We start from the raw sequence: 14,141 nt of genomic DNA on the forward strand, positions 1-14,141 counted from the left end.
TGTACTGTACCAGAGGACATCTGTTTCAGGTGAGGGGAGGAAAGTATAGGGGAACATAAGGGGTAAGTTTTTTTTAAATAGTACTGAGTAGAGTGGGTGCCTGGAATGCCAGGGTAGTGGAATATAGGGATATTTAAAAGACACTTAGACAGACACATGGATGCAAGAAAAAGGGAGGGTTATTGGTGTGAGGTAGGGAAAGCTTCAAATGTCGAATAAGTTTACAAAGGTTGGCAGAAGAGCCTTCACTGTGCTGTAATATTCTATGTTCTATTATCGTACCTCTTTGCATTCATCAAGCCTTCCAGCTCTTTGGATTTCTGAGTGGCCTTCTTTAGCACTTCTTCAGGAATACTTGCTAGCTTGGCAACATTCAGTCCATAACTTTGACCAGCAGCCCCTTCAGTCAGCTGATAGAGGAAAGTGATTGAATCAAGTTGCAGTTCTTCCACACATCCTAGAGGATTAAAAGGGCATGTTGTCAATTAATCCTTAACTGGGCCAACAATTAAAGCTGGCAATAAAAGGTGAATACTTCTATTCATGTCAGAAAAAAGAAAACATATTCCATGTGCAAGTGTAGAATACCAAGGAATAAAATGACTTCCTCTGCACCGCTCTTTTACAGAGATTTTTGTTGAAAGCTCCACACAAATTTAAATGCAAAGTGAACTCAGCCAGACTCCAAAATGTTAGTTCTCATGTTACCACACCGGATTTGTTAAAGCACATTTATTTTTAGATTACGTTGGTATTTTAATTAGTGAACATCATTTTGCCTTTTTTTTTCCTGATTTATGGAAATGCTGCAAGAGGAACTGTGACAAAATTGAAAAGAAGCATTTAAATCAAAATCTACCAGAAAGTAGCATGTGCAACATGTTATTGATTACGATGATCTTTCAGACAACACCATAAGGTGGACATTGTTTCTGTCTATACCATTGGTCACAAGCAAATAAAAGAGATCACACTCTTATGTAAAAGGTATTATTCACTTTTCTTCCTTATACAAATACAGGCACAAGCAAATTAGAAAGAACCATTTAATCCCATTGATCCTCCTTGTTCTTGTATCTTAACCAATTGCTTGCTGTATTTTGTTCCTTATATTTTTATCTTTCCCATACTACAGCTAATTGCAAATATTTCTTTTTTAAGTAAATAAATTCTTCATAGATCAGTTTAATTTTTAAAATTAAAAAATTGCAGATGCTGGAAATTTGAAATAAAAATAGACAATGGTGCAAAATACTCAGGGGATCAGAAAAACAAGTGGGACATTTCAGATCCAACACCCTTCATCAGAAAAATATTGGTTGATTTATTATTCTTTATCATTCTTTTCTGCATTATTCTGAAAAATCTATCTTTTATTTCGAGTTTCTCATATTTTGTACTGAAATATTCATTGTGTGTTAAATGACTGACGTGGATGTTCACTTCGATCTCCATTCAGAGAACCATCCTGTTCCCCTATCACTTCTCATCTGTTGTTCTCTTCTGCCCTCCCACCAGTATCCACCTCTGACCTAAGTAAAACATGAAAGTCTGCAGACAACTGATTGAAGTAAAAACACAATGCTGGAGAAACTCAGCAGGTCAAACAGTGTCCTTTCGATAGCAAAGATAAAGATACATAACCAACATTTTGGGCTTGAGCTCTTTGTCATACCTTGATGAAGGGTTCAAGCCCGAAATGTTGGTTCCGTATCTTTATCTTTAATATATATATATATAGGACACTATTTGACTCGCTGAGTTTCTCCAGCATTGTGTTTTTACTCCACCTCTGACTGCTTCCCTGTTAGATGCTGTTCATTATTGTGTCTGAAGTAATGACTGGATCCGGTGGGTGCAGTGAACCAAACAATGAACTTTACTAAGTATGAATCAAACATATTAACATGGCAGGAAGAGAGAGCCTGCAGCTTGGCGTCTGCTCTCTTCACAGTACTCCACTCTAATGACCTCGCAGTACCTGCAAATGGACAGTGCACCCTTGTCGGCACAGAGGCTGCAGTGCGATTGCAATGGGAGTAGGACAGCTGATAGCAGCAGCTGTCTACAGCTGCATTCCTCCCCGTACCCCTTCCTCCCTCCTCTCTTCCCCTAACCCACATTTTTATTCAGGCACCTACCTGCTTTTTGCGCATACCTTGATGAATGGCTCAACCCTGAAACAATGTCATAATTCCACATGCCAAACGTTGATTACCATTTACTTCCTGTAGATGCTGCGTGGCCTGCTGAGTTTCTCCAGACTGTGCTGTAATGTTTTATGGTCTAAGATGAAGAGTGATTTTGTTTTCTTTGCATTTTCTGGCATTTTGAAATTTATGCTAATTTGGCCTTTGAGTTGAACTAATTTCTGCAAAAAAGTATTACAGATTCTTTCGTTGCAAAATTAAATGGACTTGTGCAAACCATTATTTCAAAGAATATTATCTGCTAAGAGAGGTATTGCTAACCTATTTCTTCAGTGTACTTAAATTATTTGATTAATCAGTGCAAAGTATAAAACTGCTGGACAATCATTGATTATTAACAGATGTAGTCATTTCTTCCTTACTTTATTTTTTAAATCTCAAACTAGACTCCAGGGCCTGGATCTCTGGTATCCCAGAATTCGGCCTTTGAACACCACTCCCTTTTCAGTGCACTGCACTGGCCAGCTGCTGCTTTCTATAATGTTCCATGTGGTTGAGTTGTTTCTGCTTTTGGGAATAAGTAGAACTGGAATCAGCATATGAAACTGCTGCTATAATTATGCATTACACTGAGAAATTTTAAAAAATGAGCTGGAACAGCTAAAAAGCAAACTCTAGTTGAAGAAATCTGGATTCAGAAGTAGGCATCAGTTAGTAGACGGTTATGATTGGATTGGCATGTGGAATTATGACATTGTGGCCATTAGTGAAACATGGTTGCAGGAGGGGCAGGTCTGGCAGATGCATGTTCCAGGGTTCCTTTGCTTCAAATGCGATAGATCCGTGGGTAGTGAGGGTGGGGGGTGGTGGATGAAAGGGGGAGGGAGGAGTGGCATTGCTCGACAGGGAAAATATCACAGTTGTGCTTAGGCAGAACAGACGAGAGGCTCGTCTACTGAGGCTCTATAGGTGGAGTTGAGGAACAAGAAAGGTATGACCACACTCATGGGGTGTATTATAGACCATCCAATAGTCAACAAGAATTGGAGGAGCAAATCTGTAGCGACAGTAGACAACTGCAGGAAACAAGGGATTTTAATTTTTCGCACATTGACTCAGACTCCCATTCTGTAAGAGAGCTGTATGGCTTGGAATTTGTCAATTATGTTCAGGAAAGTTTTTTAAATCAATATATAAAGGTACCAATTAGAGAGAATGCAATACTGGATCTTCTTTTAGGGAACAAGACAGGACAGGTGACAGAAGTATGTGATGTCATGATAATGAATATGTATGAGATGTACCGGAAGTCACGTGGTATGAGAGAGAGATAAGAACACAAGCAGGAGAACAAAGGAAACGGGGAAATAAAGCCACTGAGAAGTTTACCTGATAAAACTTGTGTTTAATATTTTATTAACTTTACATTTCGGGCCACAAATGTGACATTGGCGATGAGGATGAAAGAAGCTTGAAGAAAATTAAAGACTAAACAAGATTACAGAGGATTACAGACAACTTCAAGGTGATAAGAATTTTCTCTTTGTCTCAGTACTTTTGGGGCTGGAATATTTCCTCATGGCTGGTGCAAATGGTGACTTTCTAACACATAGTGGAATTGCTCATTTTGACCCAACGGGTGATGCAAGCACTGTAAGTGTGAAGTGGAAGGCATGGCTGGAAGAATTTGAATCCTACGCCGACAGTCGTGGCCTATTTCTAGATACCGGTACAGTTGAACAAAAAGTGCAGACAAGGGCGTTACTTCTTTTCACTGCGGGACCTGCAGTTCGGGAAACATTTAAGACACTTTTGAATACTGGAAGAAAGAATGAGTACCGGAAAGCAGTAGATGCATTAAATGCACACTATGTAGTGACACCGAATGCTACATTTCAATGCCATTTGTTTCAGAGAACGAGACAAGAAGATGGCCAGACAATTGCTCAGTACGTGACGAGACTATGCCAGCTAGCTGTTGGATGCAATTACATGCCAGCTGATTTGGACAACCAATTATTGGATCAAGTCGTACAGCACTGCAGATCAGATAAACTCAGAAGACGTCTACTGGAAAGAGGGAGTGAGTTGGAACTCACCGATGCTTTAGCCATTGCTGCTGCATTAGAGGCTGTTGAAGGGCAATTTCATACCATGACCCTGAAAGACAACTCAAGCCAGCAAATTAAGAGGCTCTCACATCGCCATAACCAGCCAAGATATATGTCGACACAGGACGTGGAGTGTTATCGATGTGGAAACCGAGGTCACTTTGGAAAAGACCCATATTGCCCGGCCAAAGGCAAAGTTTGCAGAAAGTGTGGAGGTAAGGACCACTTTGCAAAGAAGTGCAAAAGCAAGTCCAATGCAGACCAGAAGAGGAAGAGTACAACTTCCAAAGGCAAAGTCTGGGGGAAAGGAAAGTATCCTGGAAAGAAAGATACCATTCGCCAGATAGACGGTGACGATGATGATACCCAGGAGGAACAGAGTTGTTACCAATTTACGTTGAATGATGTACGTCATGAGAAGGTCCCAGTGATCATTGGTGGAGTGACAGTGCAGGTCATTGTAGACTCAGGCAATGACAGTAATGTGATTGATCGACATTTATGGGAGAAGTTGAAAAGGAAAATGATCATCTGTACCTCAAAGAAGTGTTCCAAGAAACTGTATCCATACACAGCAACCAAGCCATTGCAGACCATTGGATGTTTTACTGCAACTGTTGAAGCTGGAGATAAGTACACCGAAGCAGAGTTTATGGTCATAGAAGAGAGGGGAGAACCATTGCTGAGTAGAAGCACAGCGCAAGACCTGGCAATACTTCATATTGGAGCTTGTGTCAATTCAATTCAGTCATACGAGGATATGAAGCAAAAATTCCCCGCAGTCTTCAAGGGAGTAGGAAAGCTGAAAGGTCGACAATTGAAGCTAGCAGTAGATGAAACGGTCAAACCCAAGGCACAACCAACGCGCCGAACTCCGTTTGGACTTTGTGGGAAAGTCGAAGCCAAAATTAAAGAATTGATCGAACAAGACATTATTGAACCGGTGGAACATTCGACACAATGGGTCAGTCCCGTAGTGATTGTGCCCAAACCAAAGGGTGACATAAGACTATGTGTTGACATGAGAATGGCCAATGAAGCTATAATTAGAGAACGACACCCTATACCAACGGTGGAGGAAATACTTCAAGAACTAACTACCAGTAAGATATTCTCAAAAATTGATCTGAAATGGGGCTATTATCAATTAGAGCTGGATCCAGGTTCCCGAGATGTAACATTTGTGACTCACTGTGGATTGTATCGTTACAAGAGACTATCATTTGGAATTAATGCAGCTTCGGAGATCTACCAGTATGAAATCCATCGAGTGATTCAAGGCATTCCTGGAGTTGCCAACATTTCTGACGACATCATAGTTCATGCACCAACGAAGGAAGAGCATGACAAACGGTTGAGGCGTGTACTATCTAGACTACAGGAGGCAGGCCTTACCGTGAATGGAAACAAGTGCCAGTTCGGTGTGTCAGAAATGGACTTCATGGGACACAGACTTACACGGGAAGGACTAAACCTTGCAGAGGCACGTGCACCTCAGAACGCAACAGAGGTGAGGAGTTTCCTGGGATTGGTCAATTTTTGTGCAAAGTTCATTCCTAATTTCGCTACAGTGGCAGAACCACTAAGGAAACTAACCAGGAAAGGAGTACCATTTCATTTTGGATCTGAGCAGAAGAAAGCGTTCACAGCGCTGAAGCAAAGCCTGACAGATGCAAAAACTCTTGGATATTACGATCCGGCGGCATCAACCAAAATCATAGCGGATGCCAGCCCAGTTGGTTTAGGAGCCGTATTGGTCCAGATGCATGATGGAGGACCAAGAATCATTGCCTATGCCAGCAGATCGTTATCAGATGTGGAAAGAAGATACTCTCAGACAGAGAAAGAAGCACTCGGACTTGTATGGACCTGTGAGAGGTTCCATGCATATTTATATGGCATTGAATTGGAACTCATCACAGATCATAAGCCATTAGAGGTGATCTATGCACCTAGATCCACACCATGTGCCAGAATAGAGAGATGGGTACTCAGACTACAACCCTACAAATATAAAGTAATCCACATTGCAGGGAAAGCAAATATTGCTGATCCGCTGTCCAGGTTGGTGAAGGATGGTGGTCCACAATCCAAGTCAGAATTGGGAACAGAAACAGAGAGCTTTGTACGCTTCGTAGCTATTCAGGCGACACCGAAAGCTGTGACTACGAAGGAAGTCGAGAGAGAATCCGAACATGATCCAGAACTCATGGAAGTAAGAGAATACATACAGAGTGGACAATGGGACAAGTGTACTCACAAGGCTTACATTCCCATTAGAGACGAACTTTGTTGCATCGGACAGTGTGTATTAAGAGGTTGCAGATTGGTGATACCGCAAAGATTGAGACCAAAGATCGTATCCTTAGCGCATGAAGGACACCTAGGTATTGTTGGTACCAAGTAAAACCTCAGAACCAAGGTATGGTGGCCAGGTTGTGATAAAGACGCAGAGAAATTTGTTAAAACTTGTCACGGATGTCAAATCACAAGTAGGAGTAATCCGCCAGAACCGATCCGGAGTACGCAACTTCCGACAGGACCATGGATCGACGTAGCTGTTGATTTTCTTGGACCTTTACCGACGGGTGAATCAATTATGGTAGTGATAGATTACTACAGCAGATACTATGAGTACGTGGTGTTGAAGTCCACAACCACTGAAAAAACAATACAAGTGTTAGCAGAGATATTCGCAAGGTATGGATTACCTGTTACATTATACTCTGACAACGGTCCACAATTCATTTCAGAGACATTTGCGGAATACATGAGGACCACAGGTATCCACCATCATAAAGTAACTCCGAAATGGCTGCAAGCCAACGGAGAAGTAGAGAGACAAAATCAGTCCATTGAAAAACGATTGAGGATTGCACACGCAGAAGGACAAAATTGGCGAGAAGCATTGCTATCTTATGTGGCTGCCTATCGAGCAACGCCTCATGCAACCACTGGAAAAAGTCCTGCAGAAGCATTTTTTGGGAGAAAAATCCGCACAAAAATGCCAGAAATAAAGGAAATCCGAGACAACCAGGAGATGAGGGACCACGATGCTGAAAAGGAAGGTGCAGCAAAGCTGTACACAGATTCGAAACGTGGAGCCAAGTACTCAGACATCATGCCAGGAGATAATGTTCTAGTGAGCCATGAAACTGGTGGTAAGCTAGACACACCTTATTACCATCAACCCCATACTGTCGTATCCAGAAGTGGCAGTATGGTGACAGTCAAGTCTCCGACTGGAGTCCTGTATAAGAGAAATGTATCAGGTGTAAAAAGGTACCAGTCCAGAGATACATCGAGTGAAGAGGTTGAAAGGCCAATACGAGATGCTGAAACTGAGAGACCTGATGATGTTCCAGAGACAGTTACCAGCACTCCTGATGAAGTGACTAGAGCGCCAGAAACACCCGAAGCCGTGGCGAGCAGTATTTCCGACGCCGAGAGTGAACAACCGAGAAGCGACGACAATATCGCAGGCAGGCCGAAACGAAACCGGAAAGCGCCCAAACGATACGAAGACTTTGTGCCATAGTTTTAATAAGAACTTTGGGACAGTATTTTAATCTTATATCATAAAGTTCATGTATGAGTGCTGTAGGAAGTAAATTTTATGTAGTTGAGTTATAGTATTACCATTAGTTACGATGTTTGTAGGTTTCCGAGGGATATTGGTAAGTGAAGGTAAAGTTTATTTCTGATTAAAGGAGGCATGTCATGATAATGAATATGTATGAGATGTACCAGAAGTCACGTGGTATGAGAGAGAGATAAGAACACAAGCAGGAGAACAAAGGAAATGGGAAAATAAAGCCACTGAGAAGTTTACCTGATAAAACTTGTGTTTAATGTTTTATTAACTTCACATTTTGGGCCACAAATGTGACATGTGTAGTGGAACATTTTGGGTCCAGTGATCATAATCCCATTAGATTCAAATTAATTATTGGAGAAGGATGATCTGGGCCTCGGGTTGAGATTCTAAATTGGAGAAAGATTAATTTTGAGGAAATGCAAAAGGATCTAGAATGTGTGGATTGGGATGAGTTGTTTTCAGTCAAGGATGTGCCTGAAGGATGTGCAAGGTAAGTGGAGGACGTTCAAAGGTGAAATTTTGAGAGTACAGTGTTTATATATTCCTGTCAGGATTAAAGGCAACATTAGCAGGAATAGGGAACCTTGGCTTTCGAGGGATACTGTGGATCTGGTTCGGAAGAAGGGAGAGGTATATAACAGGTGTAGGAAACACCGAGAGAATGAGGTACTTGAGGAGTATAAAAAAATGTAATAAAAACCTCAAGTACGAAATCAGGAAGGCTAAAAGATTGCTTTGGCAGACAATGTGAAGGACAATCCTTAGGGTTTTTACAAGTATAATAAGAGAAAAAGGATAGGAAGGGACAAAATTGGTCCCATTGAAGATCAAAGTGGTTGGCTTTTTATGGAGCCAAAGGAGATAGGGTAAGATCTTCAATGTTTTTTTTCTATCAATATTCAATCAGGAAATGGGCACAGAGTTGTGCAAAGTAAAGAAAACCAGTAGTGAGGTAATGGAACCTCTACAGATTAAAGAGGAGGAGCTGCTTGCTGTCTTAAAGCAAATAAAGGTGGATAAATCTCCAGGACCTGACAAGATAATCCTCCAGACCTTGAGGGAGGCTAGTGTAGAAATTGCATGGGCTCTGGCAGAAATACCAGGAGAATTGACTAAGGAAAGGGTGTGGATGTCCCACTTGAGAGGTTGTTTAGGAAGGTTCAGACACGAGGTATTCATGGTGAACTAGTGAACTGGATTCAACAATGGCTGGATGGGAGAAACCAGAGAGTAGTGGAGGATGATTGCTTCTCAGAATGGAGGCCTTTGACTAGTGGTGTGACTCAGGGATCAGTGCTGGGACCATTGTTGTTTGTCATCTATAGCAATGATCTGGATGATAAAGTGGTAAATTGGATCAGCAAGTTTGCAAGAGACACTAAGATTGGAGGTGTTGTGGACAATAAAAAAGGTTTTCGAAGCTTGCAGAAGGATTTGGACCAGCTGAAAAAATGGGCTGAAAAATGGCAGATGGAATTTAATGCAGACAAGTGTGAGGCTTTGCATTTTGGAAGGACAGACCAAGAAAGGATATACACGGTAAATGGTAGGGCACTGAGTAATGCATTAGAACAGAGGGATCTGGGAATACAGATACATAATTCCCTGAAAGGGTTGTAAAGAGAGCTTTTGGCATATTGGCCCTCGTAAGTCATAGTATTTAGCATAGGAGTTGGGATGTTATGGTCAAGTTGTACAAGACATTGACGAGGCCAAATTGGGAGAATTGTGTGCAGTTTTGGTCACCTAACTGCAGGAAAGATATCAATAAGATAGAAAGAGTGCAGGAGAAATTTACAAGGATGTTGCCTGGACTTCAAGAACCGAGTTACAGGGAAAGGTTAAACAGGTTAGGACTTTATTCCCTGGAGTGCAGACGAATGAGGGGAGATTTGATAGAGTATTTAAAATTATGAAGGAGATAGACAGAGTAAATGTAGGTAGGCTTTTTCCACTGAGGGTAGATGAGATACAAACCAGAGGACATGGGTTAAGAGTGAAAGGGGAAAAGTTTAGGGGCATCTTCTTCAGACAGAGAATGGTGGGAGAGCTTCCCGTTGAAGTGGTGAACGTGGTCTCAATTTTAACATTCAAGAGGAATTTGGACGGGTACATTGATGAGATAGGCATGAAGGGCTATGGACTGGGTGCAGGTCAGTGGAACTAGATGACAAAATGGTTTGGCATGGACTAGAAAGGATGAAGAGGCCTGTTTCTGTTCTGTAATGTTCTATGGTTCTATAGGAGCTGGGATGTCATAGTAAAGTTATATAAGACATTGGTGAGACTAAGTTTAGAATAGTGGGAGTGTGGAATGAGATCCTAGCTGAAGTGGTGAATGCAAGCTCAATTTTAACATTTAGGAAGAATTTAGACAGGTATATGAATGGGAGAGGTATGGAGGGCTATGAACTGGGTACAGGCCATCTGCCTTTCCTACAATACACCTTACATTGAAATAGATGCATCTGAGAACATTTCCACCACATACAACCCATTGACTTCTAATGTTACATGCAATTTTCACATCTCCTTTTGCCTTGTTAGAATCATGCAACTTTCTGAGATTTCTGTATTCTTCCAATGCAGATCTTTTGCACATTGCAGTTTTCCCCAGCCCACTGCTGGCAGCAATACTTTCTGCTACCTTTGCTCAAATATATTTTATTCACTTTCCAAAGCCTGTGACATTGCTCAGTTGGAAAAAAACTCATCCTAATCGGAAGGTTCAGTGTTGAATTCCCACTCAAATCCTCAGCACAAAAAGCTGGACTGACATTCCAATACAGAACCAAGGGAGTTTTGTGCTGTTGGAGGTGCCACCTCTTGCATGAGAATGTAAATGAGAGTACAGCAAATGCTGAAGAGTAGAGATTTGCACAGTGTCAGTCGGGGCTGTTATTTCTCCCTCACGTAATATAATTGCCAATTAGATTATCTGACATTATCACATGTCTATTAGTGGGACATTGTTAAAATCATCATTTCGGGCCTGGGCCCTTAGTGAACGTATGAGCAGAGTTTCTCCAGCACTATAAGGGGTAAAATAAGCAACACCTTCTTATCATCTTAAAACCTGCTTTTCTCTCTTCCTTTCAAGCTCCTTAAAACATACCGCTCGCATGGCAGTTACTTGCTGAATGCTTGTGGAATGCAATATTAATAATTATTTCCTGCTTATTATTAAAAATTCATAGAATGCACTGTTGGACAGTTCAATTTAAAAACTGACAAGAGTCAGAGTTTTGCATCAAAGAAACAGGCTTTTGGTCCATCATATCCATGTCAACCTTTTCCCAGCTATATTAATTCCATTTGTCCATATTAAGACCATATCTTTCTATGCCTTGCCTGTTTAAATGCCTCCAAAACATAGTTATCGTATCTGATTCCACAATATTAACCACTCTTTGCATCAAAAACATCCCCCCCCCCCACCCCCTTTAAAACTCCTTCCTTGCACCTTAAACATATGCTCTCTTGTTTTTGATACCATTCCCATGGGAAAAAGATTTTGACCATTTTCTCAAGATCTCTCATAATCTTGTATACTTCCCTCCATTAGGTCACCCTTTGGGTAAACAAGCCCACTTCATAACCAAAGTCCTCTAATCCAGGCATTATTCTGGTCAATCTCTTTTGTACTCTCTCCAGTCACCTGAATGGCCAGAATGAAGACATGAAGCCATGATCTCTCTGTCTAAAGGATGAATATACAGGAATTAGTTTGAAACCATCTCATTCCAGCATCATTCCTGCAACTACACTGTTCGACTGATTTGGGCAAATTAATTAACTGCTGTATGATCCTGTTAGTTAATAACATGCTTTGCCTGATTCATGTTTTCATTTTTCAATGATTTAGGTTATCAGCACCCCCCATTTGTTCCAGTCAAATACAATCTATGATTTAGAAGCTAATAAAAAAAAGTTTCAAATGTTGGAAAGCCTTTGTAAAAAGTGCCTAACTAGCTGAATATGTTCCATTATTTCTTATTTTTATTTAGGAATTCCAGTATCAGCCGTATTTTGCTTTAGAGATTTCTGATATTAACACCATACACAACTTGGCATAAATTGTATATTTAAAATTGAATCTTTGAAATTGGACTTTATATTAACCAAATTATTAAATACAGGAGTTGGGATGTTACGTTGAAGTTGTACAAGACATTGGTGAGGCCAAATTTGGAGTATTCTGTACAATTTGGTCACCTATCGTCAGGAAAAATATCAATAAGAGTTCAGAGAAAATTTATACGGATGTTGCCAGGACTTGAAGAGTTGAGTTACAGGGAAAGATTGAATAGGTCAGCTCTTTATTCCCTGGAGTTTCAGAGAATGAGAGGAGATTTTATTGAGGTGTCCAAATTATGAGGGTTATATTTATTTATCGAATCTGGTGCTGTCTGCAAGAAGTTTGTACGTTCTCCCAGTGTCTGCATGGGTTTCCTCCGGCTGCTCCTGTTTCCTCCCATCATTCAAATAAAAAGTACCGGGGTTGTTAGTCAATTGGGTGTAATTGGGTGGCACAGGCTTGTGGATCGGAAGGGAATGTTACCGTGCTATATGCCTAAATTTTAAAAAAAATGATGCAATTTCAAACAGGCTTTTTCTACCAAGGTTGAAGGTGAAAGATGAAATGTTTAAGGGAAACCTTAGGAGAAACTTCTTCACTCAGAGGCTGGTGAAAGTGTGGAATGAGTTGCCAGTGGAGATGATGGATGTGGGTTTAGTTTTAACATTGAAGAGAAAATTGGACAGTTACATGATTGGGATGGGTATAATCCGGGTGCTGGTCAATGGGACATGCCAAAATAAGTAGCTCGGCAAGTACTTGATGAGCCAAGCTGTATAAAGATTAAGCAATATGAAATTGATATTTCAGACCTATGAATGGATATACTGTGCCTCTAGTGTTCACCACCCACAATATGTATTGCAATTACTTGTCTAGAACTTGCAAGACCAATCCAAAGTCTGTAACCATTAGAACCATGAAGCAGTAGGCCAGAAGATGTATGGGAATCCTACTATCTGTAGACTCCACTCCAAGTTACACACCATCCTACCTTGCTGAATATTTTCCATCATTTCTTAATTTTATTTTAGAATTTCAGTACATTATCACTTCTTCCTTAGGTCATGAAAGTCCACACACTATGGCACCATGTGAGTCTTCACGAGGAGTGCAGAGAGTGGTTCAAGTGGATGGCTCATTACCAACTTCTCAAAGCCAATTTTGAAAGGGCAATTCTAAATAAATAAAGACCAGCTGTGGCAATAGGGCACCTCCTCTGATCATCCGCAGTTCATTCTGATGCTTGAAATAAACACAGGATGTTGTGGCGGCCACAGGTGCCCATTCATGCCTCTGAAATAACCGTGGAATACAGTGCTCATGCAGATTGTCCTTTTATATTTTTTAACCAGCTGAGCCACTCCCTTGCACATGAAATGACTGGCACTTTTTTTAAATGAGGAGAAAGCATCATTATATTTCATAAATTGCAAGAACAGCAAAAACACTATGTGGAAGGCCATTCTGAGCATATGCTTGTGTCGCATTACTAGCCAGTTCTGGGGAGTAAAGACACAAGAGGTGTAAAAGCTGGAATCTGGACTAAAAATAAAATAGTTGGGGGAACTCGGTAGATAGAGCAGCAGTCATTGGAGGGAAAGCAATTGTCGATATTTCGTGTCCAATACAAGGTCTTGACTCAAAGTATCAATTCCCCCTCCCACCCCCCACCCCCCCACAACTTCACCCCTCAATGATAGATGCTGTTCTTCAATCCACTGAGTTCCTCCAGCTATTTCTTTTTTCTCTGGGTAATGAAGAATTTCACACAGTCCAAAAGAATTGAAGGGTGCCAATACAATGACAGTTCCAGTTATCCAAAGACAAGAAGGAGTCATGCACATGAAAAGCAAAAAAAAAATGACACCAACTTAACATGTGATACATCCCAAAAGATGTCAGGTTGGCAGGTTACTGACCACTGTAGATTTCCTCTAGTGGAATTTAAGGAGTTGATCCGAATAAAAATTGTTGTCATTAAGTGGGTGCATGATAGCTGGCAGCAGTTTGATGGGATGAAGGGCATGTTTCCATGGTAAATGACCAATCATTGGCCACCATATAGATCAAATTATTAAAATATGGATGGTAATCCAGCACTCCAATGGAGCTAACCATTCGGGTGATCAGAAAATAGATGACCTCCTAAGCAACCCTCAGAACCCTAAAATTGCTCACAGTAGTAAATTGATCAAACCAGG

The 14,141-nt window shown here is 40.9% G+C and overlaps 1 protein-coding gene across 1 annotated transcript in view; it reads right to left on the minus strand.

Annotated features, from left to right (window-relative positions):
* Positions 1 to 14,141, minus strand: part of msh3 (mutS homolog 3 (E. coli)) — a 340,568-nt gene that overhangs the window by 33,180 nt on the left and 293,247 nt on the right. Inside the window, exon 23 of the mRNA XM_069936474.1 lies at positions 283 to 457. Within this exon, the coding sequence (XP_069792575.1) occupies positions 283 to 457 (175 nt within the window). The remainder of the gene's footprint in view (positions 1 to 282; positions 458 to 14,141) is intronic.

This window comes from Narcine bancroftii, chromosome 1, assembly GCF_036971445.1.
Source record: "Narcine bancroftii isolate sNarBan1 chromosome 1, sNarBan1.hap1, whole genome shotgun sequence".
Lineage (NCBI taxonomy): Eukaryota > Metazoa > Chordata > Chondrichthyes > Torpediniformes > Narcinidae > Narcine > Narcine bancroftii.